At 43.7% G+C, this 27,495-nt stretch overlaps 1 protein-coding gene across 3 annotated transcripts in view; it reads right to left on the reverse strand.

Annotated features, from left to right (window-relative positions):
• The window catches only part of ADCY7 (adenylate cyclase 7), a 565,990-nt gene that overhangs the window by 18,018 nt on the left and 520,477 nt on the right, over positions 1-27,495 (reverse strand). For all 3 annotated transcript variants that reach the window (XM_086947700.1, XM_086947702.1, XM_086947701.1), the window contains exons 20-22: positions 23,236-23,320; positions 10,194-10,352; positions 4,575-4,721 (exon numbers count right to left, since the gene is read on the reverse strand). In XM_086947700.1, the coding sequence (XP_086803826.1) occupies positions 4,575-4,721; positions 10,194-10,352; positions 23,236-23,320 (391 nt within the window). The remainder of the gene's footprint in view (positions 1-4,574; positions 4,722-10,193; positions 10,353-23,235; positions 23,321-27,495) is intronic.

The following is a 27,495-nucleotide window of genomic DNA, read 5'->3' on the forward strand; positions in this document are numbered from 1 at the left end:
GACCGTAGGTGTTCTGGGATATGTAGTTCAATGTGAATGCGCTAAGTGCAACAGATTACGGAAGCATTATTCTAACTTCCCTAATGTTCTACCCTTCAGTCAAGGGGGCCATAACAACCCTCGTGGAGCCCCACACAAATATGACATTATAGCCTGGACACTTCGGAAAGTGAGTTTAATCCATTTTGTGTGCTGTTAAATTTTAGAATGAGGTATGCCTCTTTCCTAAGAAGTGTTTCTTCAATGTCAATTGGACCCTTATTGCCACTTGGCGCTATTGTCCAGAGTACAGTCCATTTAAAGTCCATTTCACTGTGGTTTAAATCCAGGAAGTGTTGGACCATAGGAGCGCTTACAACTTTCCTCTTGATTCTTGATCTGTGTTGAGTGACCCGGCTGTTGACCTGTTGGGTAGTTTTACCTATATAGATCTTCTGGCAATCACAAATGATCGCATATACCACGTTTGGTTTAAGGCCCCATATTGATAGTAAGTCACGTGACAACCCCAAAGCCCAAAAGTGACTTACTATCAATATGGGGCCTTAAACCAATTGAAGGACACCACAAGTGTGGAAACTGCATATCATGCGACTCCACAATTGAAGGGTCTGAGTTTGACCATAGGGGTATTAAATGTAAACATGCCTGTTTTTCTAACTGCAAAACACGAAACGTGGTATATGCGATCATTTGTGATTGCCAGAAGATCTATATAGGTAAAACTACCCAACAGGTCAACAGCCGGGTCACTCAACACAGATCAAGAATCAAGAGGAAAGTTGTAAGCGCTCCTATGGTCCAACACTTCCTGGATTTAAACCACAGTGAAATGGACTTTAAATGGACTGTACTCTGGACAATAGCGCCAAGTGGCAATAAGGGTCCAATTGACATTGAAGAAACACTTCTTAGGAAAGAGGCATACCTCATTCTAAAATTTAACAGCACACAAAATGGATTAAACTCACTTTCCGAAGTGTCCAGGCTATAATGTCATATTTGCGTGGGGCTCCACGAGGGTTGTTATGGCCCCCTTGACTGAAGGGTAGAACATTAGGGAAGTTAGAATAATGCTTCCGTAATCTGTTGCACTTAGCGCATTCACATTGAACTACATATCCCAGAACACCTACGGTCCCAGAATTGCTTTTTAGTTACCAAGCAACCAGGCCGCCGCCTTCCATAGCGAACGGAGTCTGAGTGGGAGCAAGTCGCGGCAAACGAGGTGAGCCGAATAGAAGGTTTTTAGATACAAACGCTGCCCGCTACAGGGACACAAACTGATTCCCCCGTTTTCTTAAACAGTGCGCGACTAGAGAGAAAACACGGAACTATACACGGGATCCGTCCAAACAGAACCCGAGCGAAATCAGCTGACAACGGAGCCAGCGGCTCCCTAAGCTCGCGGTGCACGCGAATAAGGTAGGAATGATTTCACAATGTTCTTTGCCCAGTGAGATTACGATAGAAGCACAATGATAGTAATCCTATCCCCGCCTTCCCCCCAGGTCCAAAAAGACTTCACCGCACCATAGGGATGGCCCATACACGGACCCAAAAATATTGAAAGGTACGTCCAGCAGTGTTTTGGTATGAGGTTACCGCAGAGCTAGCGTAGAACGCTGCTTGAAACTGACATTTTTAATTTAATTTCCTTTAGACGACAGTTCCAAAGATGCACAAACACCCATAGGATAACTACAGCGACAAATAAGGTACTATTACATTTGAATGTGGTACACCACTAGCAGTATAAAACAAGGAGGCCATAGACAATTACATTCACACACTGTTACCTTTCTCTTATATACATACAGACAGAAAGTGACAAGGCCCTGAAGAGAACCCATAACTACTGTTTGGAGTTCGAAACGCGTCGGCATGAAAGGAGATGAAATTCTTGATCATTGAGAGCTTTAAACTCACATCATTTGTGCAATGTGACATCTCCTTGTTAATGTGATTCTGTCTAATACTGTTCTTAAAATTTCGTTCATTGATGGTCATTGAGGCTTGTAAATTTGACTTGCCTTTTTTGAACAGTCTGAAATTGGTACAATTGTTGTGTATGTTTCACCTTGTGATTTTGTTCACTTTATAAATGTTGTATTATAGTTGATGTACTTATGTGTTATACGTGTAGTGTTCCTTCTCTGTCATGAGAAGTTATGATTTTTTCATAAAAAGATTTGAAAACAAAGGTAAATAAAATACCTAACATATCTGACCAAAGTTGATGTGTTGCCTATAACCAAGGGCTAATGGAATAAGTGGGGCGGCAATTTTTGGTGTCAAAAAACTTTTAGAAAGTAGGCATTTTCTTGTTTAACCATTCTGTGTGCCTCTGCCTGTTTGTGTATTGACTGTCTGGTTTTGGGGTGACAGGGGCTGGGGAGGTGCATTCTCCTAGACAGCCACCGGGAGGGTTGATGTGTGTCGCGCCTTTCCTGAATGAGCCCGGGCTGTGCTGACTAGACCTGGGCTGCATTCAGAGACAAGGAGGCACTTCACTGATAGACTCAGACCTGGGTGCTTCAGGGTTAAGCTTTGAAGTGCCCTGCGCTGACTGTCAATCAGTGACAGTGCATCACAGAGTGGGGTGAGGTCAGTGACTCTCACTGACTCCATCCAACTCTGTGACGATTGAGAGAATGTCTTCCTCTCATTGGCCGACCCATGACAGGGTCAGCGAGTGAGTGGAGACAGGGGGATCTTCTTGTTTTCCCAGCTTGGAGTGTCCAACACCTTCTGTGTCATCTTCTTCTCTTCCCGCTGGACCGGCCTGGTAGGTACCTTTATTTAATTAAAGTTTGTGTGTGTGTGTGTGTGTGTGTGTGTGCATGCATATATGGATGTAGGTGTATTAGTGAATGGGTGTGAGCATGTTTATATGCTTGTAAATAGATGGGTGTGTGTGGATGGGTGCGTTTGCACGCATGTGGTACCCCCTACTGCGGAGTCACATTACGGTTCGCCACTGATCCTGGGCAGTAGCAATTGAACAAATCCCACACAGCACAAGAAAATGTGTAGCAGAAGTGCAAGGTTTCCTTTGTTCACACAGAACAGGGAAAGCATTGGCGCTATCAGTACAAGCTTCTTAACACATAAACACACAGAGCAAAGTCTGCCCTCACAGAGCAAGCAGTACAAGCTCTGTTTGCACGGGTAGAATGGGTGCAGGATGGCATCGGCTGTGCAAGATTTCTACTTGAATAAAACCCGCACTGCAAAGCAAGAGAAGGCTCATTCAGACATTCAAACTGGTAAAGTAGGGGCAGCAGCAGCAGCATGCTAGATTGCCCCCCCTGTTACAAGCATAAACACACACAGAAGGGCTGCAGCAGTGCAAGCTTAATTCACATAAAGGACATCCTGGTGACCATAGTTAACGCAGACCTCATATTTGTACCTCGACTGAGCGCCGCAATGACAATTGTGAACTTTTAGCTAGCACTACTCAGAAAACGTTTCCTGCTCCTAGTAACCAACCATAGATTATAACTTGCGTGGGCACTTGCAATAGTCTGCTAGAGCGAATGCAATGCTATCTACACCAGCCCCCGCCCCCACCCCCCCTAAAAAGCAATCAGACCATCCCATCCCAAAATAAAACCACTGTGTCAGTCCACTGGGGAATCCAGGACCCAGACCCTAAAACAATCTGAACCCGCGTCTGTGGAATTAACTCAACTATCTCGTTTAAGATACTCCTGAAGATTGAGCTGCTAAGAAAGGCTTTCCACTGAACACCGGATGTTACACTATCAGCGACTGAGGGATGTCCGAGCCTGGATCAGTCCCTGTGTTCAGAATGATTTGGACTCCCTGTGAACATTTTCTTCATTAACCATGTTAAGCTTCCATACTAAGCCTCCGAAGTGTCAATGGCAACATGTGGTGATGCATAAAATTCCATACAAAAGAGAATACATAAAATTGATGAATGTATCTCAAATTGCAGGCAGACACAATGGAAAGTAAAGGCGGGAAGGAGAGTCCACAGGCAAGCAGATTGCAACTCAGGCTAGTGTAGGAGCGCTGAAGAAGCAATGCAGGCGAGACAAAGGCAGCCATGAAAGGAGGAGGCAGGGAACCTCTTCCATGGCACACCAAATCTCTCATTCAGTCCTGTAACTTTGTAGGGCAAGCCTGGTGTGTGGTTTCCCACACATTTTATTACACAAGCAGGCCATCCTTTCAAGTAGGTATTGATGTGCAAAGCATTTTCACGCAGACAACCATAATCACTGAGCATTATTGACCACTGCTCGGGGTCTATCATTGTTAATTGCCTGATCTTCAATTATGGGTGCATAAGGACTGGAACTGACAACTATCCCATGTAGACCTATTAGCCGATTCCTCATAATCTCAATGTGCACAGACCTACATACTCTCTGCGTGTCCGCTTTGTGCCCTCCCTTCACGCTTTCACTGAAAGAGAAAGGTAACCAACAGTTGTTCATGCCAAAACTCTACTGTGATTGGTTGCCCCACTCAGAGTACCAGACAACTGCCAACGCAGAGTGCATTCTGAATTTTAGTTAGCCGAGTGAAAATGGGGTTACCTCGTCGAAGTCAGCAATTATTTCATTTAGCAACCGGATGCACTCCAGACCTTCCTTGTTGACATCACATTCTGTGTAGAACACCTTGAAGTCTGGAACGGAGGCAAACATGATACAGACACAGTCATACGACTGGTGGTACCAATCCTGCCGGGATGAAAGGGAGAAATTAAAATCTCACAGGAATGTTGGACAATTTTAAGCAGATCATTCTCTTGTGGTTTATACGTTGTAGAATTGCATGTAAGATGCTTTGCAAAAATCCGTTTACCTGCCTTTATGGGTTCGTATGTAGTTTGGTTCAGGCTTGTTTTTGTATGAAGTTTAATTTATTGATGTTATTTTTGCTTTTTTTTCCCAAATTCTTATTTTTTTCCCTTTCCCATCCTTATTGAGCCAGCAGTGGCAGAAGCTACTTGCATGGTAATTTCTGTGACCATCGTCTAAGCACTACACAGAGGCACAGGGTTTGAGGGCTGCAATAGGTGGGAGTTTCCGAGGCTTAATTCAGCATCGGTTCTCAGTAATATGTGCCTTATCTTCAGCTGTTTTATGGACAAGTCAACATCTACCTGCCCTACTAGCTAAATGTTGCAGGCTACAACTGTAAATAAAATAACATAAGCAAGCATTTATTAAACAGAACTGTAGTGGCAGCTGCCTTCAATAAAAAATGTGGGGCGCGAAAGAGCTACTCACCATTGACTCGGAAATAGAGCACAACTGCTGCAGCACTTCTCCCTTCCAAGAGCAGGAAAACAAAGGACTTTCTTCCTGCTCGTGGAACGAAACTCCATATAATCCCGGAGCTGCTTGATGCTGTGAAAGGAGCTCCAGGATTGGTGGGAGCAGGCTCACCCAGCGCTCATTTTGAGGCTGGGGGCCTGTGCCAGCAAACCGTAGGCTGTTTCGCAGCCTTTGGGTTGCTGGGTCTACACTGCACATGTCTGATAGGACAGCTGTAGAAAGCCGGCCAATCTGTCATGCGCACTGTAGAGCAGTGCTGTAATCCTTCATTTGCAGTATTCTGCTCCGGCTTCATCCTTGCACTGTGCACAGCACAAGCCGGTGCTGTAGCAAATAAATAAAATGGCATTAAAAAGCCCAGGTTTTTATTTGTGTTTGCCTGCTGCGCTCGCAACAGGCAAGGCGACACTCCTGAAGAGGAGCTGCCCCTGCAGAACTGTCTATGCGATCAGGTCAGATTCAGAACTACATGGGAAAAGTAGGATACAGCCTTCACTTCTGCGATTGCTCTGTGAGAAGAGTGTATTGCATATATAGACAACTGTTAGTACCTATGCCATGTCGATGACACCAAGATGACAAGGTCGAAGAATATGCTTGGGAATGAGAGAATGGCTGAGCGAGCTGCTCTGGCCACCACTTCCTTGGAAGCGTAAGCAGGGGAAGTGGAGGGGACAGGATGGGCCAACAAAACACATTGCTAATGAGGAGCTGCAGGGTGGGATCCCAGCTTCGCATATGTAGATGAGGAAATGTTAAGAGGATCAATCAAAAGTAATAATCATGCCCATCCTTACTGAAGGGCGTCCTCTGTATTTCTGGAGCAGCAAAACTGCATTAGGTGTCAGAACTGCACTCTGTCGCACAGGATTCCAACACCATTGCAGGTTAAGGAGCTCATCTAGAGTTTGGCGGGTGGGAACTCCACTGGAAATTGGTGCTGCTCCCCTCTCAGCATACCCACAATTCTGCTCTCTCAATTAGAGTTCGGGAAACTGCTGGGTTTCCGATGGCAGAGCCTCTGTTGGCTGCTCTGTCTGAAATTATTGGCCCGGCAACCTTTGACACTCTACCCGGTTACAGGGCAATAGCCCTGCCCTCTTTAATGTGTCTGACCGCAACTGTTTTGTCCGACTTGAGTCTTCCATGTAAATAATGGTTTACTAGGGTAGGGAAAACCAACCATGGCTCTCATGCACACAGAGAAAACGTTGTTTTGTGATCCTCTGTATACATTATGCATTGAACTATGAATGTGGCACCGCTGGCAATATCACCACAGCGGTGTCCTTGTGAATTGTGCTGGCACCCATTGTGTTACTCAAGGCTGTCAGTGTAGCAGATTTGCTGCATATTTTCAGTCACTGCTTCATGTAACAGCAAAAGGGAGAACCCTGCTTTAGCTGTACAATCCCTCTAATCCTGTAAAAGCAAAGTGTTCTATTCTTCAAGTTTACCACTTGCATATTTAGCACTTTTTAAAACTTGTGTGAAAACTGAATTCACACATACATACTTTGAACTTTTGGCAGGGTCAGGTTTTTTTTCCCGTTGAATGCACGTTCCAGTAGCATAGTATTTCTATCCCTCCCATCTAATTTGCTCAAACACAATTTTGAGTCCATTCAGTTAAGAGAAGTGCATGTGAATTAGGACACTGTGGGATCTTTTGTTTGTGGCATGAATCATATATTTTACCTAAAGTTAAATCAGTCCATTGTCACAGTGTCCACTGTTCTGTCTTACTGCTTCTGCAACTGGGTATGTAACTATTTACTGCTCCTAGAATTTCTATTATGTTATCCTACCCTCTCTTGATAGTATGTGTTTTGTCCTGATGAAGGCCTAGGTGACGGATCCGTCTGTGGCCTGAAACACACATATGCCGTATTTTATATTAGATTCAGAAAAGGGGGGTGGTGATGGACAGAGCATCTGAATTAAACAGAATACTCGTACCCAGTTAACAGATCAGGGCTTGATCCATCACCGTTTTTTAGCTCACTGCACCATCCCAGCTCAGAAACTGGCTACATGCAAATTAGTCTGTCCCTGGCCCAGTGCATCATGGGAACAGGGCAGACCAAACTACCAAGCCAATTCTTTTACTGGAAAGGAAACAAGCTTCCGGGGACCGGTTTCTGGCATTACAGCCGTCTTCGGCCCGGCTTGCTTGAATCCTGATGGTGCAGTGAGCAAGGGACTCACATCTGAGCATACCCTTCCACGCTTGTGGTCGACAAAACGATTCAGAAAAGGGGGGTGGTGATGGACAGAGCATCTGAATTAAACAGAATACTCGTACCCAGTCAACAGATCAGGGCTTGATCCATCACCGTTTTTTAGCTCACTGCACCATCTCAGCTCAGAACCTGGCTACATGCAAATTAGTCTGTCCCTGGCCCAGTGCATCATGAGAACAGGGTAGACCAAACTACCAAGCCAATTCTTTTACTGGAAAGGAAACAAGCTTCCGGGGACCGGTTTCTGGCATTACAGCCGTCTTCGGCCCGGTTTGCTTGAATCCTGATGGTGCAGTGAGCAAGGGACTCACATCTGAGCATACCCTTCCACGCTTGTGGTGGACAAAACGATTCAGAAAAGGGGGGTGGTGATTGACAGAGCATCTGAATTAAACAGAATACTCGTACCCAGTCAACAGATCAGGGCTTGATCCATCACCGTTTTTTAGCTCACTGACCATCCCAGCTCAGAACCTGGCTACATGCAAATTAGTCTGTCCCTGGCCCAGTGCATCATGGGAACAGGGCAGACCAAACTACCAAGCCAATTCTTTTACTGGAAAGGAAACAAGCTTCCGGGGACCGGTTTCTGGCATTACAGCCGTCTTCGGCCCGGCTTGCTTGAATCCTGATGGTGCAGTGAGCAAGGGACTCACATCTGAGCATATCCTTCCACGCTTGTGGTGGACAAAACGATTCAGAAAAAGGGGGTGGTGATGGACAGAGCATCTGAATTAAACAGAATACTCGTACCCAGTCAACAGATCAGGGCTTGATCCATCACCGTTTTTTAGCTCACTGCACCATCCCAGCTCAGAACCTGACTACATGCAAATTAGTCTGTCCCTGGCCCAGTGCATCATGGGAACAGGGCAGACCAAACTACCAAGCCAATTCTTTTACTGGAAAGGAAACAAGCTTCCGGGGACCGGTTTCTGGCATTACAGCCGTCTTCGGCCCGGCTTGCTTGAATCCTGATGGTGCAGTGAGCAAGGGACTCACATCTGAGCATACCCTTCCACGCTTGTGGTGGACAAAACGATTCAGAAAAGGGGGGAGTCCCTTGCTCATCGCACCATCAGGATTCAAGCAAGCCGGGCCGAAGACGGCTGTAATGCCATAAACCGGTCCCCGGAAGCTTGTTTCCTTCCCAGTAAAAGAATTGACTTGGTAGTTTGGTCTGCCCTGTTCCCATCATGCACTGGGCCAGGGACAGACTAATTTGCATGTAGCCAGGTTCTGGGATGGTGCAGTGAGCTAAAAAACGGTGAAGGATCAAGCCCTGATCTGTTGACTGGGTACGAGTGTTCTGCTTAATTCAGATACTCTGTCCATCACCACCCCCTTTTCTGAATCGTTTTGCCCACCATAAGCGTGGAAGGGTATGCTCAGACATGAGTCCCTTGCTCATTGCACCATCAGGATTCAAGCAAGCCGGGCCGAAGACGGCTGTAATGCCAGAAACCGGTCCCCGGAAGCTTGTTTCCTTCCCAGTAAAATAATTGGCTTGGTAGTTTGGTCTGCCCTGTTCCCATCATGCACTGGGCCAGGGACAGACTAATTTGCATGTAGCCAGGTTCTGAGCTGGGATGGTGCAGTGAGCTAAAAAACGGTGATGGATCAAGCCCTGATCTGTTGACTGGGTACGAGTGTTCTGCTTAATTCAGATACTCTGTCCATCACCACCACCCCCTTTTCTGAATCGTATTTTATATTAGGTCACAAGGTAATCTAAATCCTCCTAGTAACTGCCGGTTTAGTTCCAACATAACACTATCTTTTCCTCTTTCTTAGTCACTGTTTTTTTCTTGTATATCTTATTCATGATCTAGCACTGCCATATGTTCTGTTCTCATGTGAATTAATTTGTTAAGGTAAAAGTTTATAGTTTAATTCATTACGGTGTTTAGAAATACCTAACATGGTTAAAAATGGTTAGATTTGTACTTTTTGATACACTGTGACTTGTTCTTACTGGCCAAGTTGATGTTGGAATGTTTATATCAAAAACGAGATCCATTTTAATCCAAAACTTTGCATACTTTGAAATAAGTACGTACAGGCTTACGAACACAGATTTATTCAACCATTCCTTTTCTATGTTTTTTCATGTACCTCCATACCAGTCACAGATGACTTTTTATGAAATATGGTTTAAATGATAAGTGCTGTCTTTTTTAGGTATATGTATCAATATGTGAGAATGTTGACATTAATACTAGTGCTGGTCATATGCAGTTTATTTAATTGATTTCCATCTGAATAGTACACCCCCAGCCCAGTAGGAGTACCAATCACTGCACATATGACATCCCCTTCCCTAACACTCCAACCCATGTAGATCACCTGTTTAGGGAATACCGTCAAACACCCCTCTCTTCTTACAAACATCATATTGTCACCACCTGTGTTAACATACATATTCATCATTCTATTGTATGCCCCCTTTTTTTTTGAATATATATTGTAATTCCATGCTTGACCAGATGACACCCACTAGAATTTGGGTAGAACATGGGACTGTTGAAAAGACACAAATTCAAAATGTCTTCCTTTAAAGAGATAACGTTTAGGCAATACAACGAGGGAACTGGAAGTATCAAAGAACTACAGCTGTACATGTTTTTACCTCGTTGAAATTATTGTCGTTGAGAAAATGTGCTGCGACATGAGCCGGGAGAACATTCTCCAGCAAGAGCCGAGTCATATTTTCCATGGTTTCTGTGTTCTCATCTTCTTTCTTAGACTTGTTCTTCCACAGGCAGTCGAGTCTGCAATAATAGTCAATCTGTAAAGAGATTTTCAAGTAGTGTGCTATAACTAAGATGAAAAAAAATCATATTTTTCTACAGAAATGTAGAGTTTCAGGTCTAACTTAAATGTTATTATGGAGTGCGAACAAAAAGTGCACATATCAGAAAATACCGATTGATTATGATGATTGGATGAAACAGATTTGTTTTTAAGATTAGCATGTTTCCATTTGCAAATGGAAAAGCGCGAAAGAGGTAAACTTTAAAATTTGGCAGGAGTGGTTATCATTTCTGAGAGGTGCTAATAATCCAGCGTTACAAGCAGCTTCGTGGAAACCATCCAATAGGAAGCTGTGGAAATCGCTAGATGCTTCCTCATTTCATTATGAGCCGCCTTGATGCAATTCAGGCGATCCTGTTGCAACGGCCTATGTCACCTGTGAGTACACTTGCTGTCATCCATTAGAGCCCACTTCACCACACCTACGCACTGAGAGTTATGTCTGTATGTATGTTATGATAATGCAAGCAAGAGTTGATTTATTTTCTATTAATTTCATTTTCTGTATGTGTTTATCAATAGATGAATCGAACATTTTGTGTACTGGAAGAATTATTGTACTGTTTTTCCTTTTGTCTTTCTATTTCAATAAAAATGACTTGAAATAAAAAAAAAAAAAGATTAGCATGTTTCTCGAATAGATTCAAGGACATTATAATAAATTCAGTTTTCATTACATTTCATTAAAGAACACAGAGGCAGTTCCCCAAGAGTTCGAGACCCAAAGCTGTGGAACACACTGAACCTGACATTTGAGAGTAAAACTGATCAGAAAACTCCTGAATGTATTTTATGTGGTATGTGTACAACGTGAACCTAGCTGAAAGGCAGCAGCGTGCTCTACAGGTCTAAAGGCAAGCCTGAAATCAATGACTGTTAGGAGAGGGAGCTGGTCGAGTGGATTGTTACTGCATTGTGATATAGTGCTTTTTAAAGATCTCTTGAAAATGGAGCTATTAAGTCTGGTCTCTGACAAATGTCTAGACTTTAAGACAGTGAGCAAGGAGTAGTGAGCCACGTATGACATTTGGTCAAACTGCTGCTACCTGCCAATTCCTGGCTACTTTCCTCTCACCTGAAGTGCTCTGAACTAACAAGAAATTGATGTATTGCACTTTAACATCCCAAGAAAGAAAGAAAATATTCCACCTACCGTGTGGATTTTCAACTATAGCACCATCTAGTAGCATCTAAATCAGTGTGTCACATTGAGAGGATAATTATAAACACAGAATTAGCACTCATTCAGTTCATTCAGATATTGACAGCACAATCTGCTTAGTCACAATAAGACGCTAATTAGCATATTAGGGATATTTGCAGGAACATTTTATAGGTACCAATTTTATTTTAGAGATAGAACACCTTACAAAGAAAATGTATGCTATTTCAGAAATCACATCTATAGCTCTTAATGTTGTATAGTAAGATGTATATCCCTTAGAAAAGAAAAATTGCGCTGTCATTTAATTACAGAGGGTTCTGCAAATGCTCAAAGCCTACAGGATATCATTGTATTTCTTTTTTAAGTATTCAGCTTACTTTGCACCTTATGGCCTTAGCCTAGAAGGCACTGACCTTACTCCCTTATGCCTTTAGCCTTATTAGCACACTGGAATGTTGAGAGCCTCATTTAAGACAATGGAGTGCTCCAGACTTCTAACGGCCGGTAGAAGCCCAGAGCTCCAACATTCCAATGTTGTCATGAACAACTGTTGCTGTGAACAAAGGCCTCCTGGAGCCCGAGGGGATTTCCGCTTTGTTTTACTTGTTAGAACATTCTGCCATCTAGTGGCGGAATGTTCTTATAGATTTATAGCACTCCGTAACTGGGCTATACCGGCATTAAAGTCATACTCCCTTGTTAAACCTGGAGCAGGCCTTTAATGGCCGGTATAGCCTGCTAAGGTGGGCTATATGGCTTAAGAAGACATTAGGGTGTCTGTTAGACCTGACATCATTGGCTTGAGTCTCTCCTCCATTTTTTCTGTTTGCCTCCACTGTTTTTCGATGTTTTGCTGGTATATGCTTTGGGCGCGGTGTCACTGCTGATCAGTGCCACAGCGCAAGTGCTCCCTCTGTTAAATTGATGTATCGATTGTATCCATGTTTGGCCTATTTGGTTTACTGTCAGTCCCTAGTCTAGTGCACCAGGAGTGCCGGGGCTTGTAAATACAAATGCCGCTCGTGGGCTTGCAGCACGTGTTGTGCCACCCACAGGAGCGGCCTCGTAAAAGGATGTCTACGGGTCGGTCATTGCGAGACCCACGTGCGGCCTAGTGCTGTCACGCAGGCTGCGCAAGTATACCTACTTGCCAGCCCCTCAAACCTTCCCTTGACTTCATGTTAGTCACCCCTATGGTAGGCCCATGGGCAGGGTGCATTGTAAGTATAAGGTAGGACACGCCTGACCAAGTTGGCATGTCCTAATAGTGAATTACAGCCATCGTCGTTCTTCACTATTGCGAGGTAGCCTGCTCTCCATTAGTTAGAATGGGCCGCCGGGATTATTAACGCTATGATCTTAGTTGGCTCGGGGAGCATGGTGAAATGTCGAGTTTGGTATCCCTGAACTCGGGGTTTAATTACGCATCCGTTGGTGTGGATGGTTTTTGGACTCTGGGTTTGAGAATAGCATTTTTAGAAAGTGGCTATTTTCTTGTCTAACCATCTCTGGTTTCTGCTGGTCTTGCGTGTGTGTGACAGGAGCTGGGTGGCTCCACAGGTCTGGATGAGTCAGTGTGGGATGAGTGGGACATTTGCGTTGAGAGTAGGGGGAGAGTAGTTGTTGATAGCCTGCCCTGCCTGGTACAATGCTGACCCCACCTCCTGCCAAGCGGCTGATGGCTCCGTGCCTGGCATGGACGATCCTAGCCCCACCTCCTGCCAGGAGGCAGATAGCTCTGCTCCTGCCAGTGTCAATGCTGGCTCCACCTCCTGCTGGGCGTCTGAGGACCCAGCCCTGCTCAGTGAATAGGCCAGGTGCTACTGCCTGGCTCCACCCACAACAGACCCAGGATGTTGGGAAAGCCCCCGGCATGGACAAAGGGATCAAAGCCGAAAAGGGGTATAAGAGAAGGACCCCTGAACCAAGAATTTAGATCACTTCTGACAAGGAACCCTGTAACCAAGGACAAGAGGCCTGCTGATCTGAGGACTTGCCTACCCCTTCTGCCAGTGTGCTGTTTGCTGGGGGGGAATCCTGCAGTGCTTCTTTATTTTTGCCAAGGAACCAGGAGAGAGGAACTGTGTGTGTACTCTCACGCTTGCTAAGAAAATCTCCAAGGACTGGAAGAGTGCCAGTCTCCTGCTGAAGTCACAGGGCTAAAGGACTTCACCTGCTAAAGTGCTATTCGCTGGAACCTGTGGATCCAGCACCTCTGAAAGAGCCAGCCATCTCGACGCCGATGGACGTCGCCGAATCCAGCTCGACGTAGTGGGTAACGGCTCCAGTGTCCCGCTTCCTCGACGACCGGCCGCCGGGCCCGACCGACGCCAGCAGCAACGCCAGTGAGCGGGAGTACGGCTCCAGCTCCAAGGGACCTCGTGTCTGCACCGCTGCTGATCGCATCGCCCTCGTGCCCTCTTGACGCCATGAGCGCTGCTCACTCTGTGCAACCGCATCATCGACAACGACGCCTGCTGAGGCCTGAGCGACACCGAAGACGCGCCGCCGGATTGCTCGACGCCGCTGATCATTGTGTGCTTCATTTTCCAAAGGTACTGTGTTGTTGGGGGTCCGTGTGACTCCAGGCTCGACGTAGCGCCCCTCGCGGTCGACGCCGAACCTTTGGATTAACTTTGCCTCGACGTCGTGTAGCCCCCGTGTGGGTTACCCTGTTGCTAAGAACTGTATTGCCAAGAAGAAGATTTGTTTGATACTAAAGACTTTTGTGCTAAAGAAGAAACTACCTTTGAACTATCCCTTTTCCCTTCCCAGAGTATTTATTAAGATTGTGTACATTTTTGTCGTTATTTGGTCTTGTGCTAAGCCTTATATAAAAATACTTATTTTTATAATACTACTGTGTCGTGTCCATTTGTAGTGTATTCACTTTATTACTGTATGTGGTCATAAATGCTTAACACACAGCCTCTGAGATAAGCCTGTCTGCTCTGCCAAGCTACCAAGGGGGTGAGCAGGGGTTATCGAAGGGTGTGATCCCCTTGCCCTGACTAGAAAAGGTGTGTCCCTATTTGTCAGAAGTGTATACCTCTGCCAACTAGAGACAGCCGGTTCTAACATTGGTGGCAGCGGTGGGATTTGGACCTTGCATTTATGACCCATGTGCAGTGATTAGTGTGTGCTACATAGTGAAAGCAGACCATAGCGTAGTCACAATCTAATTGGGAAGGATCCTATTTTTGGTTCTCCACTTTTCTGAAACTTGATTTTTTGAACACTGCCAGTTTTGACCATGAGTGACACCGGAGTCACTACCCCTGTTGTTGTCGTGGAGGAATTCGACAGAGCGAAGATAAACGTCTACAAACTGGAGGAGCTGAAATCCTTCTGCAAGAAATTTAAAGTTCCTACCAAAGGCCTCAAGATTAAAGAGGAATATCTCAAAGCATTGCAAGCCTGGTTAGAGGCCAGAGATCCCACTGATCCGGTGGTGGTACCGCCAGTGGAAGGGGATGAGGAGGCGCCAGCGAATGGGCCCGAGTCCTCTCCCGGAAGCAGTGTTTCCTCCAAAGGTCTTTCCCCTGAAGAACAAGAAGAAAGGGCGAAGGAGCGTGCATACAACATGGAAATGGCAAGGCTAAAGATAAATGGGCAGTTGGAGTTAGAAAATGCAAGAGGGAGAAGAGAAGCTGATTTGGAGATCAAAAAGTTAGAGTTTGAAAGAGAGAAGTTAGCTTTGGAGCGTGAAACCCATTTGTAGTGTATTCACTTTATTACTGTATGTGGTCATAAATGCTTAACACACAGCCTCTGAGATAAGCCTGTCTGCTCTGCCAAGCTACCAAGGGGGTGAGCAGGGGTTATCGAAGGGTGTGATCCCCTTGCCCTGACTAGAAAAGGTGTGTCCCTATTTGTCAGAAGTGTATACCTCTGCCAACTAGAGACAGCCGGTTCTAACAGTGTCACATACACAATGGTTGCATGTCAGACTAGCATAGAGATAAATACCATCTGATATAAGTATCATTCCTAAATATCCTTTACAAAAATGTTGTAACTTTGCATATAGATTTTCCATTGTTAACTCCAATGGGGCATATTTTTGCAGATCATATTTAGGACACCGTATTGATTTTATATAATATTTCTACAATATTCTGTTGCTACACCTTAAACACTACTATCTTTCTCATGTTTGGAATCTGGTCCAAACACACCTTAAGATCGTCCAGAATTCACTTGGCTTGTTCAAGTGTCATTCAATTTCCAGTATTTATGGAGGGATTTCTAAACTAGAATCCCTGGGCTGGTTTGATAAATTACAGGATTTGTATAAATAGTCGGATCTAATAACTGGGGCAATAGCACAAGAAGGGGCTCAGATGGTGAGTAGGATTATCATGGGTAGATACTTAGGACTATTCAAAGTCAAAAACTGTTGAAAATGAAGGAGGACGGGTTTATGGACAGGACCAGAAGATGGAGGAGAGAGAGAGAGGTAACTAAATAAAAGGTAGTGGAGTCAACTAACGTAGAATTATTTGTAAAATTGCAAGAAGAAAGACTAGAGTGGCAGAAACAGCTAGGAGAGGGAAGAGTGATGATAGTGTAAAACAGATGATGTGGGTAAAAGCAAAAAGAAAGTAAGGGACTGGTAGGAAGTGAATTTTCTATGGGGAGACTAGGAGTGTGGACCAACAAATACATACAAAAGTAAATCAGGAGTGGTTTGGGTAATGGTCTAGCATGTCTGTACAGTTTGCGGCATTTGCTACTGACTCCAGCCTTCTAGTGCTGGGTGTGGACGTAGAAACTTTTTTTCTTCGAAGCGGTTTCGGTTTTGAGGTAACTTGTGATACCTCTGCTGAAATCCATAATGCATCTGGATACACCCTCCAAACTACATATTGTTTTTAACACCACCAGGTTTGGTCAAGTCTTCAAGTACTCCAGTAATTTTGTGCTAAAGACTTCAACTTTGGGTTGCCGGGTTGCTTCAGATTTGACTCGTGCTGAGCATTACAGGATGAGGGCGTTTAAGAATTACTTTAGTAGTGGAGGGGGGGTGGTATAGAGAACAAGCCTTTTAATTTTTCCCCCAGCTGTAACTAACAAGATGCCTTGGTCGGACCAGCATTTGGTCAATAAGCTTTGCCTCCAAAGGGGCCCTGGACAGTTATGCCTGTAAAGCTTTTCAGCGCAGTAAGACCATCAGTCACCAATGGGACCGACTGGTTGTATTACAGGATGAATCGCTGAGGCTCTTCCGAGCCAACGACCAGGAAGTACCATTTCTTAAGGCAGCAAGAAAGCCCCTACATGGGCCGGCTATGCGGCTAATTGGAAAACATGTGTGCCTTGTTGTAAGAGCCTTCAAAAACAGCCCTTACAGGCCCAAGTAAAGGGACTTTATTTGCTACTTGCTGCGCTTACAAAAAGAAAGTCTTGCCTATACCTTTATTAAAATAAATACTTTGGGGGAAAAAACACATACCAAAGTGCTTTTTGCCAAAATATGTTAACGTAAGGGCAGACTGAAAGTTGTGTGTAAAAGGTTTAAGGGCTAGGGTTTAAAGGTTTAGGGTTTAAAGGTTTAGGGTCTAAGGTAGAGGGTAAACGGGTTAGGGATATAGGGTTAAAGGTACAAGGCTATGGGCTTGGGTGTAGGAGTAAGGGTTTTGTGTATACGGGTTTAGTGTACAGGGTTAATTTGTTAGGATTTAAGGTTAGGGGTTACGGGCACAGGCTTAAGAGTTAAAGGTTGGGGTATAGGCTAAGGGCGGGGGTTAATGTTATAGGGTTACGCCAATGGGTTTGGGGAATAGCATCAAAGGAATGGGGTTATAGGTTGGAGGCTATAGGATTAAGGGTATAGGAGAGAATTAGTGCTTTGGGGGATAGCGGTTAAGAGTAATGGGTTAGGGGTATAGGATATAGTGGTTAGTGCAGGGTGTTAGGGTTTCAGGTTTAGGACATTGGATATTGAGATTAAGGTATATGGCTAAGGTTTGGGGTATATGGTTAGCTGTTTGATATATAGAGTTGAGGGTACAAATCAAGTTTAAAGGTGTAAAGTGAATGGAATAGTGGTTCAGTTATCAGGTTATGGTTAAAGGTTAAGAGACAAAGGTTAAGGGTTTTGGTGTGCAAGATTAAGACGTTGAATTAAAGGGCTAACCGCTATATTTACATTTGTTTAGTGCTACAATTGGAAATGTGTTTGAAGGTGTTGGTGATTGTTACAATCATTTTAGCCTGTCTGTTCAAACATAAAACAACTGAACTGTTGTAATATTGCACTTAATGCATTTCAATGCAACACTCACCCCGGGCAGAGCAGGCGTAGTGCAATCGAATGGAGTTCCAAGGAGTTGGAAAAAAACTGTGCTACTACGCTCCACTCCCACCCCCCTCCCAAAGTAATTATAAAGTAAGAAAAAAGGCACTTACCTGCTGTGGCTGCCTCCTTTTTGCCATGGCTGCTCTCCTTCCTCATCCTCCCCATCCTTCTTCTTTGATAACCCCTACGTTGTACGTCTTGCGGAAGCACATGCGCACGTGCAAGACGTACAACATAGGGGTTATCAAAGAAGAAGGACGGCGAAGAAGGAGAGCAGCCATGGCGAGGAGGAGGCAGCCACAGCAAGTAAGTGCCTTTTTTCTTACTTTATAATTACTTTGAAAGGGTGGAGAGGTCGGCTAACTACGCTCCGCCATGGAGTTGTAGTTTTGCCTAAACTCTGCGTTCTCAATGGAACGCAGAGTATGCAAAACTGCGTAAACTCCGCTGGTAGAGCATAATTACCCGCCCAGGCTTATGCAACACACGACAGTTCCAAAGTGATGCAATTAGAGGTGTTAAAAAATAACTGTTTCTATTTCTTTGCAAAAAGATTTGAATGAACAAGGTACAACCATGGAAGTGGGGCAGTGAACAAAGTTGGGGATCTTTATGAAAGGGTACGAATAACATTGTAGGCAGATACAATATTTTACTAAGCCAGTAGAAATCAGAATAGAAATGTCACCCTGGATTACAGCAGTGTGAGATGCTTAGTTTCAGAGTTTATGAAGTGCTAAATCTGTGTTTTCACTTGTGAATAGCTTAGAATCACCAGGGCGTATGTTGGGTTAATGTGGCCAATTATTTATTATGATTAAAGGAATTTGCTTCATCTACTGCCGAGTTGTTTATAACTGATTTTAGATCCATGTTTTGCAATGAGGGTCTTAGACAGAACCCAGGGGACCTCAGTGACCTGTGCATATCCAGCAACAATAAGAGCAAGTAATCTAATGTTAACATGACATGGAGAGGGATTTTAGAAGCCCTGAAGTGATTAAATGTCTAATTGACTTAGGGTGTAGTCTGTGTGTTGCCTGAGTTTTAAACAATTAAGTGTTTGATTATAATGCCAGAACTCTGGTGGAGTAAGAGTTAAATTGATGATTGGATGGCCCGCATTGGTGGTGATATATGAGTGACATGGGAGTCACATGACTGCATGTACAAAAGGGTGACCTCAGGAATACGAAGACACCTGGAGTAATCAAAGATGCTCGCCTACCAGAGACCTGGTTCTATTATCTACATGAACTATGGTAAGACCCTTTTCCCTGATAGATTCAAAGGAATTAAAGAGAACTTGTAAGAAACTGAAGAAGAACAAGGCCTCCAGTTTGAGATTGAGTTGTAAGAAGCAAAACCGTTCTAATATAAATCTTAATCGCGTCCTGTCTTTGAAGTGGGAGGCCTCACTGACTCAAAGCTTTAATTTCCTAAAACAGCAACTCTAGACAAAGGCACGCTCAAAACATATATTTAATAATTTAACATTTTCTCTTCATGCAGATGATAAATGACGGACTTCTTTTCTTTTAGGGAAATTCCGAAAATAAACGGATATACTAAAAACCCATATCGGCGTTCCAAGTAACATGCATCACCCTTAGAGACTATAATATCGATGACATAATACAGGCCAAACAGCACTGTCGGCTCCTCCCTTATGGCTGAGGACCGTCGCCGCCTCACTGCTTTTGAGCAGTGTAAAGTAAAGGAAATATAAAATGATAACTTGGTTTTATTATCATTTTAGGTTTCCTACACGGGTGGGTGGGCGGGGCTGCTCTGGTCTTGGAGAAGGTCAAGGGAGGAGTGGTTTGCCCACTCCTAAGTAAGAAATAACGGTTTGGTCAGCCTTCTCGGGCCGCCCAAACCAGTCAGGCGCACTTTCCCCGTTCTCCATGCAGGCTGCATTACAGCATTGTGATTGGTCAAGGGAACCTGGCTGTTCTTCCAGGCTTCCAGTCCCACGAGGAGAGCAGGAGCAAGGAGCAGAGATGCGGGATCTGGTGGCAAGGTAAGTGTAAAATATTTGTTTTCATTTTTCTTCCCAGTGCACAACCCAGCGCACCCCTGCTTCCTCCCACGCCAGCCTTCGCCCCCTGCGAGTTATGCCAGCTGCCACTGCCAAACAGTAGCTATATAAACATAATACCTTGTTTTTATTTATTGCTTCATTATGAACTTCCTTCAATTCCAAGCATGGTAGATGACAATTACCAAATTTGATGGTGCTCAAGATACTGTTACCAAATGTAATGATACACAGTGTATCTAGCACAGAAGGTTGTGTTGGCCCTCCATAGCTCCAATACTGGCTTGCAAATCAGCCCATACTTCAGGTTGCATTCGAAAAATCACCTGCACTACAAGTCTACAGAAGGTAAACTATTCATCTACAGAGATTGAACGAGAGGAGGCCAAGATTGTGGTTATGAGATTACAAAGTCACAATGATGGACAATGGGAAACGTGGAGGAAAATAGAAATGTGGACAGGGAATACAAGAAAATAAGAGGTTGTCACTTGATAAGGGGGACGAAAAGCAGAGACAAATGAGGGAACTGAAACGGACCAGAAGTCAAGATAGAGAGGATATGGGAGTTGGAATTTCCTTGGTCTAGGTTTGAATGCTGAAAAATGACCCAGGAGGGTAACGGAGTGGAGCAGAAATATGTTCAGATTAAAGTCTGAAGGGAATCAAGATGTGGGAGGGGGAGGTAGGTGCTGAGAACTGTTGTCCAGCAGCTACTAAAGAAGGGGAACACAAAAAGTACAGGGAAGCAAGAAAGAGTTACTATATTCTAGAGATGACAGAGGGAGTAGATATGAGGTGAGACAAGCAGGAAAGATGGAAGAAAATGATTGAATCCCTGTCTTTGCAAAATGGCCAAATTGTAGATGAAAAAAACAGAAGGAGAAGAAAGATGCACACGCATTAAAAGGCTGACCAATAATCCATTTAGACGATGGAGCAGATCAAGAGTGAAGAGTCCTTAGCTGCACAATTAGTGAATTCTGTTTTGCTGCTTCATCGTTTTACAGGTTTTAAACTATTTGCGGATTTGAAATGATGAAGAAGATAGTTCAATGCCCCGTGGCGGGCCAACCCCAGATGCCCTGGACCCATTCATTAAGCCGCTCTTGCAGTGGGCACTTTTCCCGGCACACCCCTACATTGTTTCCGGCTGCTCGAACCAGACTGCTGCTAAGCACTCGATTAAGGAGCTGAATGGCCAGGCCATGCTGCTAATCACAGACCTACAATAGCTCCAGCCACGATCTTTAATTTAATTTACTCTTAATCTACCGTGAACCTTGGCACTGACAAATATTTGCATGCTAAGCACTTTACTGTATTAACTAAGTACAAATTTTAACCAGTGCCTGGTCTCTTGATTATAGATTTCAACGCAACTTTGCGCACACAGACCCCAGTACTTGCTCTTAAGGATAGCACAATAATATATGTGCCTCATCCGAGTATACAGGCTTTGATTAACAAAACAGTCCACCTAATGTTTTCCTGGCTGCCCCGCCTTTGGCCTCAGTCACCCGCGCACGTGGCACTTTTCACGGCACACTCCTGTATCTGCTTTCCGCAGGTTTAAGCCCCCCGCTGCGAATTTTGCACTCTAAGACGTGAACCAGGTCAGTGCTCAGGCTAATATATATATATATATATAATTAGCGCATTTTAAAAGCTTTTACCTTTCTTATTTAATAGTGTTTTTTTTTACTCTTGAACTGCCATAATGGTAATGTGTCACGATATGTACTTTTATTATGAAAATGTGTAATTAGATGGACGTTTGTAATGGTTTTAATTAACTGATCAGTAAAATGTTCTTACTTACAATTAGTAAATACTGCATTACGTAAATGTACGTTTTCGACAAAGTAATTGAGTGACAGACCAAATACAATTAGGGGGGCACTGAGACTGGAAGGAAAAAAGTTGACTTGTAGAGTGCAAGTATGGGAAAGAAATATATGTTGATTTTCTCAGATGAAGGAAGTGAGAAAGGACAGAAATGAACAGGGGGGTGGAGATTTTATGTATGGATAAGGACAGCAAATATTTAAAGGCAAACTGGGAATTAGAGCATGTCCTGAAGAGGACTGACAACTGCCCACTTTTACTCAACATCCATCCTTAGGCTGGGACAGGTGTTGTTCTATTTCTCTAGCCCCGGTGTGTGGAGTCAGAACGCACATGAGGAGTAGAGCCAGAAAAGCTACTCCTTCCTTCCATATCCAGGGCCCTGCAGGGCCCCATTTGTCCAGAGAGATGTCAGCAAGAGGAAACGCTAATGTGAAGTCCTGCCAGCATCTCTCTTTACAGGAGGCCTCCGTGGCAGCTTTGATGCCTCTGATTATATTTACCTGAATAATCAGTGCAATCTGCATTCCAATGCAGGGCACACCCACAACAACTGGGGCGGGGGGAGACAGGGCGGGCAGGGGCTGGATTGAGGGGCGTGGCAGAGCACCCCACTGCGCTCAGACAGAGCAGAAAGGGAGAAGCAGAGAGCAAAAGTCTTCTTTCTAGCTGAGTTTCCTTGGAGTCTCAAAAAGGGCTCTGCATCTTCTTGCTTTGCCAATATAGGACTCGTGCATGCCAATGTCTCAAAGGATACAATGGGAGGCAGGCTTGCCACCAATATAAACGGAGGTGACTGGTGATTGGTAGAGCAGATGCAGAGATAATGCAGAAATGGAAGGGCTGCCTGCGTGTTGCAGGCGGATGTGCAAATAACAAATGTCACAAACAAGAACATTTACTAACGAAAATACCAATTCATAATTCCAACATTTTTCTACTAACAAGTGGGTAATTGCAGAGAAAAACATACATTGAGATTTTCTTTTTAACGAAAATAAATGGCACCATGCCCAAACACCTGCCCAATAATGAGACATTGTTTTTAACTATTTATTTTTAATGTTACATACTCCTTTTCGTTTTTAAGCAAAAAAATATAATTTTCAATGTTTTGGTTCCTCAATGTATTTTAAAAATTTCTGTTTTTCAAAATCTTTGCGTATCAACAAAAAAGAAAAATTAACCATTTTGTCACATGAGGACTTTAGACGGGAACGCTCTTTGTATTTTAGTTACCTTCAAACTCTCACCTCTAACCATGCCTCATGTCAAAGGTTTTTTTCATCATCAGATGCAAGACATTGCATTAATCTACATTGTACATTAGTTGCATCCTCCTAGACCACTTTTCAAGATTTTTGTAAATCTAATTCAAATGTTCTCTCTCATTGAGGTGTATTGATTGAAACACGAATCTTCAATTAATCTACACATAGGCTTAGCTTCCAATCCCGATTTTCTACAATTCCCTTTTAGAGACACTTCTATTTCATGCTTACCTGTCTTGATAAGAAAACCAGGGTTACATAAAACAGTGAAAGATAAAAACAGGCCATCATCTGTGGGTTTTTCATTACTCCAGCACTGAAATACAAAATAAATATGAATAAATATGTAGATCTCATTTTAAAACACATGCGTGAAATTAAATAATTTCCGATCCAGTATGTTGACATATAACTTGAAATGTAATGTTACATATTTATTTCAAATTAACTATATAACAAATAATCTAGTTCTAGTTCAAAATCTTTTATTCGGTTAACATTTTGATAACCATAAAAAGTGTGTCATACAAATTGAATACATTCAGGTAAAATCACATTATTACATTACCAGATAAAAACATGAGAGCTTAAAAAGATTATATTTTAAATCTGTATACAAAAATTAATTCGGATAAACATGTGTTTAGTTGGACATTATCCCCATACTCTTACGGATTGTTAAACATGATTTCAAAAACAGCGCTACATTCTTTGCGACATACTGTGAGTCTAGCTGCTGAAGTGCTAAAAGTGCCGGACGACAGGTCCTGAGCCCCATTTGGCGCAACAAAGGAATGAGCCAACGTTTGCGTGGTTGATCATAGTGGCGACAAAACAAGACAACATGAATAGTTGTTTGGGGGGAGACTTGGTCGCACGGACATTTAGCTAAATCATGGGACCAATTTAATACTTTTGGGAAGGTAACAAGACGAAAAAACAAATTAAAACGAAACCTGGTTAATAGAAATTTTTCATGATTTGATAAATAAAATGTAAGATAAGGCTGAATGCCAGGGGAGACCTGGACCATCAGTACTTGAGCATTCATTTGCTTATCTACTTCACCTACAAGACGCAGTTCTCTTAGATGATTGAGACAGTGATTTTTCAAGGATTTTCTACTTATCTCAGGTAGGGAAGATGGCTCAGTAAAATAGTGGGTGAGGTTCAGGTCTTTCAGAAAGTTGTCAACATAAGTTAGCCATGGAATTCTTTTCCAGGACATCATTTGTAAACAGTCAGAGATCAGGGCACGTGTTAAATGGCATTGTGGCTTAGTCCAAATACGGTGCCATAGGAGGATTGGTTGACATTTGATGTAATCCGAAAGGTAGTCAATACCAAGCTCGATATGGCAACCGTATATAGGGGCGCTCTGTGGGAGTGCCAGGAGATATTTAGTAAAGCCATTTTGGATTTTTTGCAATTCTGTAGTGTTTACGTAACCCCAGACACCTGAACCATATGTTGCAATACTATGGCATTTAGCTTGGTATGATTTGAGCAACTCGGAAGGAGCTGGTTTGCCAAATTTTCTAGAAAAAGAAACAAGCGCCGAGGTCGCTCGCTGGGAGAGCAGCTTCCTGCTTACCATCGCCCTTTTCCAGGTTAACTGTTCATCAATTAAAATGCCTAAGTAGGGATATTCCTTGGTTTGTTCCAATTTGGTTTGGTCGATAAAAAGATGTTTGGAAGTTTTTGCTTTCGGACCCGTAGTCATGACAAAAGTCTTGCTTTTATTCACTTTTAGCCCCAATGAAAGCATATATTTACAGTATTTGTCCAATTGTTTTTGCAGCTGTACTAAGGTTCTAGCGAGTATGACAGAATCATCAGCATAGAGTAATGCTGGAATAGGGCGGTGGTTGATGGTTGGTAAGTCCTGGCTCCCTTCTAACATGGTTGCTTCCAGCCCGTTAGTATACAAGTTAAACAGGAAGGGAGCCAGGACACAGCCCTGTCTAACTCCTCGCGTTATTGGGAATGTGGGTGATAATTCTCCACCTATCCCGTACCTTACGCAGGCCGAGGCGTCGGAATACAGCTCCCGCAGGAACTTGATAAGTGGAGGATCAACGCCCAACTCTTCCAGGATAGACCACAACCTGGCATGTATCACACAATCAAACGCTGCGCTAAGGTCGACGTAGACCAGGTATAAATTGCCCCGTTTTACTCCCACATACTTTCCTATTAAAAGGGTTAAATTTAAGGCCTGTTCAACAGTGCCCAGTCCCTCCCGGAAACCATATTGAAGGTCGGTAATAATGTTCTTCTCTGTCGCCCAGTCCTCGAGACGTTCCAGGACTAGGCGACCCGCGACCTTCCCTAAGGAGTCCAAGAGGGATATGGGCCTGTAGCAGGCTGGGTTATTTCTATCGCCCTTTTTGAAAATTGGGAGGAGTATGGAAGAAGACCAAGATTCCAATAGGCCGATTTTTGAGACTGCCGCCATCACCTGGGTGATGATTGGTGACCATAAGTCAATATTGGTGACAAAGATGTCAAGGGGAACCCCATCAGGGCCGGGAGCCTTACCAGTTTTTGAGGAAGATAAAGCATGAACGATCTCACCTAAGGAAAAATGGAGATCTATTGGATATACCTCCATTTTGATGGAATCAGGAGACGATACAGCCTGTGCTGCGCAGGCCGAGGGGGAATCACTAAAGATCTTTGAAAAGTGAGTCACCCACTCGTCCGCAGTCACGGCCACATCCAGATGCTGATGAGAATTAACGTCGGCCAGGAAGGGAGATTTGACTACCTGCCAAAACTGGGAGCTGTCCTTACTATGACAGCTCTCATGGAGTTGGGCCCACAGTTTTTTCTTATGATCTTTTTTACAGTTAATTTGGGCCTGTTTATACTCAGATCTAAGTTTGGCTACTTCGTTTTTATCTCTAACTGGGTTATGCAACGCCTTTTTTAGGGCGGATAACGCCTTACGACATTCAGAGTTAAACCACCTTGACGTAGGCTGATTGCCGGCTTTGTGATGACGGAGTAATTCGGCCTGGATGAGTCTTAGAATCTCCCTGAAGCTAGATATAATTTGCTCGGGGGTTGAATCTTCCGATAAACAGATGTTTATCCATGGAAGAGCCTCAGATATAACCTTGTTCGTAGTTATTATAGGGTCTATCTTTGACCATTTCACGGAGAAACCGTTGGTTCTATCCATGGTCAGGGATTTCTGTGACAATAAACTCTTCCTGATAGGATCGGGTTCATTCAAGGTTAACTTAAGGGTGATACTATTAGGGAAATGATCGCCTGAAATTACTGAACCTGTTGTGAACTGAATAAGTTTGCCCTTTAAAAAATAAGAACACAAAATAAAATCTATAATACTAGAACAACCCCTGCCGTGGAAAGTGGGTTTAAATACCACGGGAGGATCTACAAGTTTGTTAGCGTACGCCAATTCTAAAGACGCAAGACTATCATTAAGAGAATCACCTACGTGGGAGTGGGTGAAGTGTGTCAATGGGCAGTCGTCTTCACCTGTAAGGCCACATATGCCTTTTTTATGATTAACACACAGTGGGATGTTAAAATCCCCTCCCCATAGTATGTTGAAAACGGGTGATGGTTGTTTAGAGTGTTGTTCATTTATAGACAGTGAAATTGCAGAAACTGTTTTCACACAGTCTACTGGGGATACATTATTATAAAAGTTAACAATACAGTATGACATACAATTATTAAAAGTAACCATTAATATTTGGTAGTTCGAAGTGGTATGGAGAATGTTAATATTCCTTACTGCCAAGTTGTTAGAAATGTATACTGCTAAACCTCCCATAGGTCTACCATGAGTGGTAGAACGCGCAGGGGAATGAAATGTTTTGTAACCTTGTATATGTAGTGGGTCTATTACCCAGGTCTCCTGCAGGCAAATTATCTAATGATTAGTTACAAAATCCAGCCACGGTTTTTGTAAAACCTTTGATCGCAGACCTGCTAGATTCCAGAATAGTACAGATACTAGCAGGGTCGATGAGGTAATAATATTAAGTTCTGGACTTGGTGATAAAGACGGGGTGCAAAGAGGGGTTTGATTATCAACTATAACAAAAGAGGAGTTAGTCTTAGCTCTTTGTTGGGAGTATAATTCTTCTACAACCGATGGAACTATGTTGGGAGGTGATGACGCTGGTAAGGGGGGGGGGAATTCAAAGGAGATAAGGATCTATGTGGTATGGATATCATAGGGGCTAGTAGATCTAGAAAAGAGGAATTCTTGCCATCCTGGTTGTTGGCCGATGGTGGTCAATCCACCATCTCCAAACAATCAAATCTATTAGAAGTGGGAACACCCCTCCAATCAAAAGATGGCATAGTGTCTCTGCCTCCTTGACCGGTCCAGTCTGTCCAATCTGGTCTTCTATTCCAGCTTCCTACCTGAGTCCAGTTCCACTCGGGACCTGTAGCGTAGCGTTTAGCAGGAGGGTAGAAAAAGGACAGTCTTTTCGTGCCTATACC

Source organism: Lissotriton vulgaris, chromosome 12 (genome assembly GCF_964263255.1).
Source record: "Lissotriton vulgaris chromosome 12, aLisVul1.2, whole genome shotgun sequence".
NCBI classification, from domain to species: Eukaryota; Metazoa; Chordata; class Amphibia; order Caudata; family Salamandridae; genus Lissotriton; species Lissotriton vulgaris.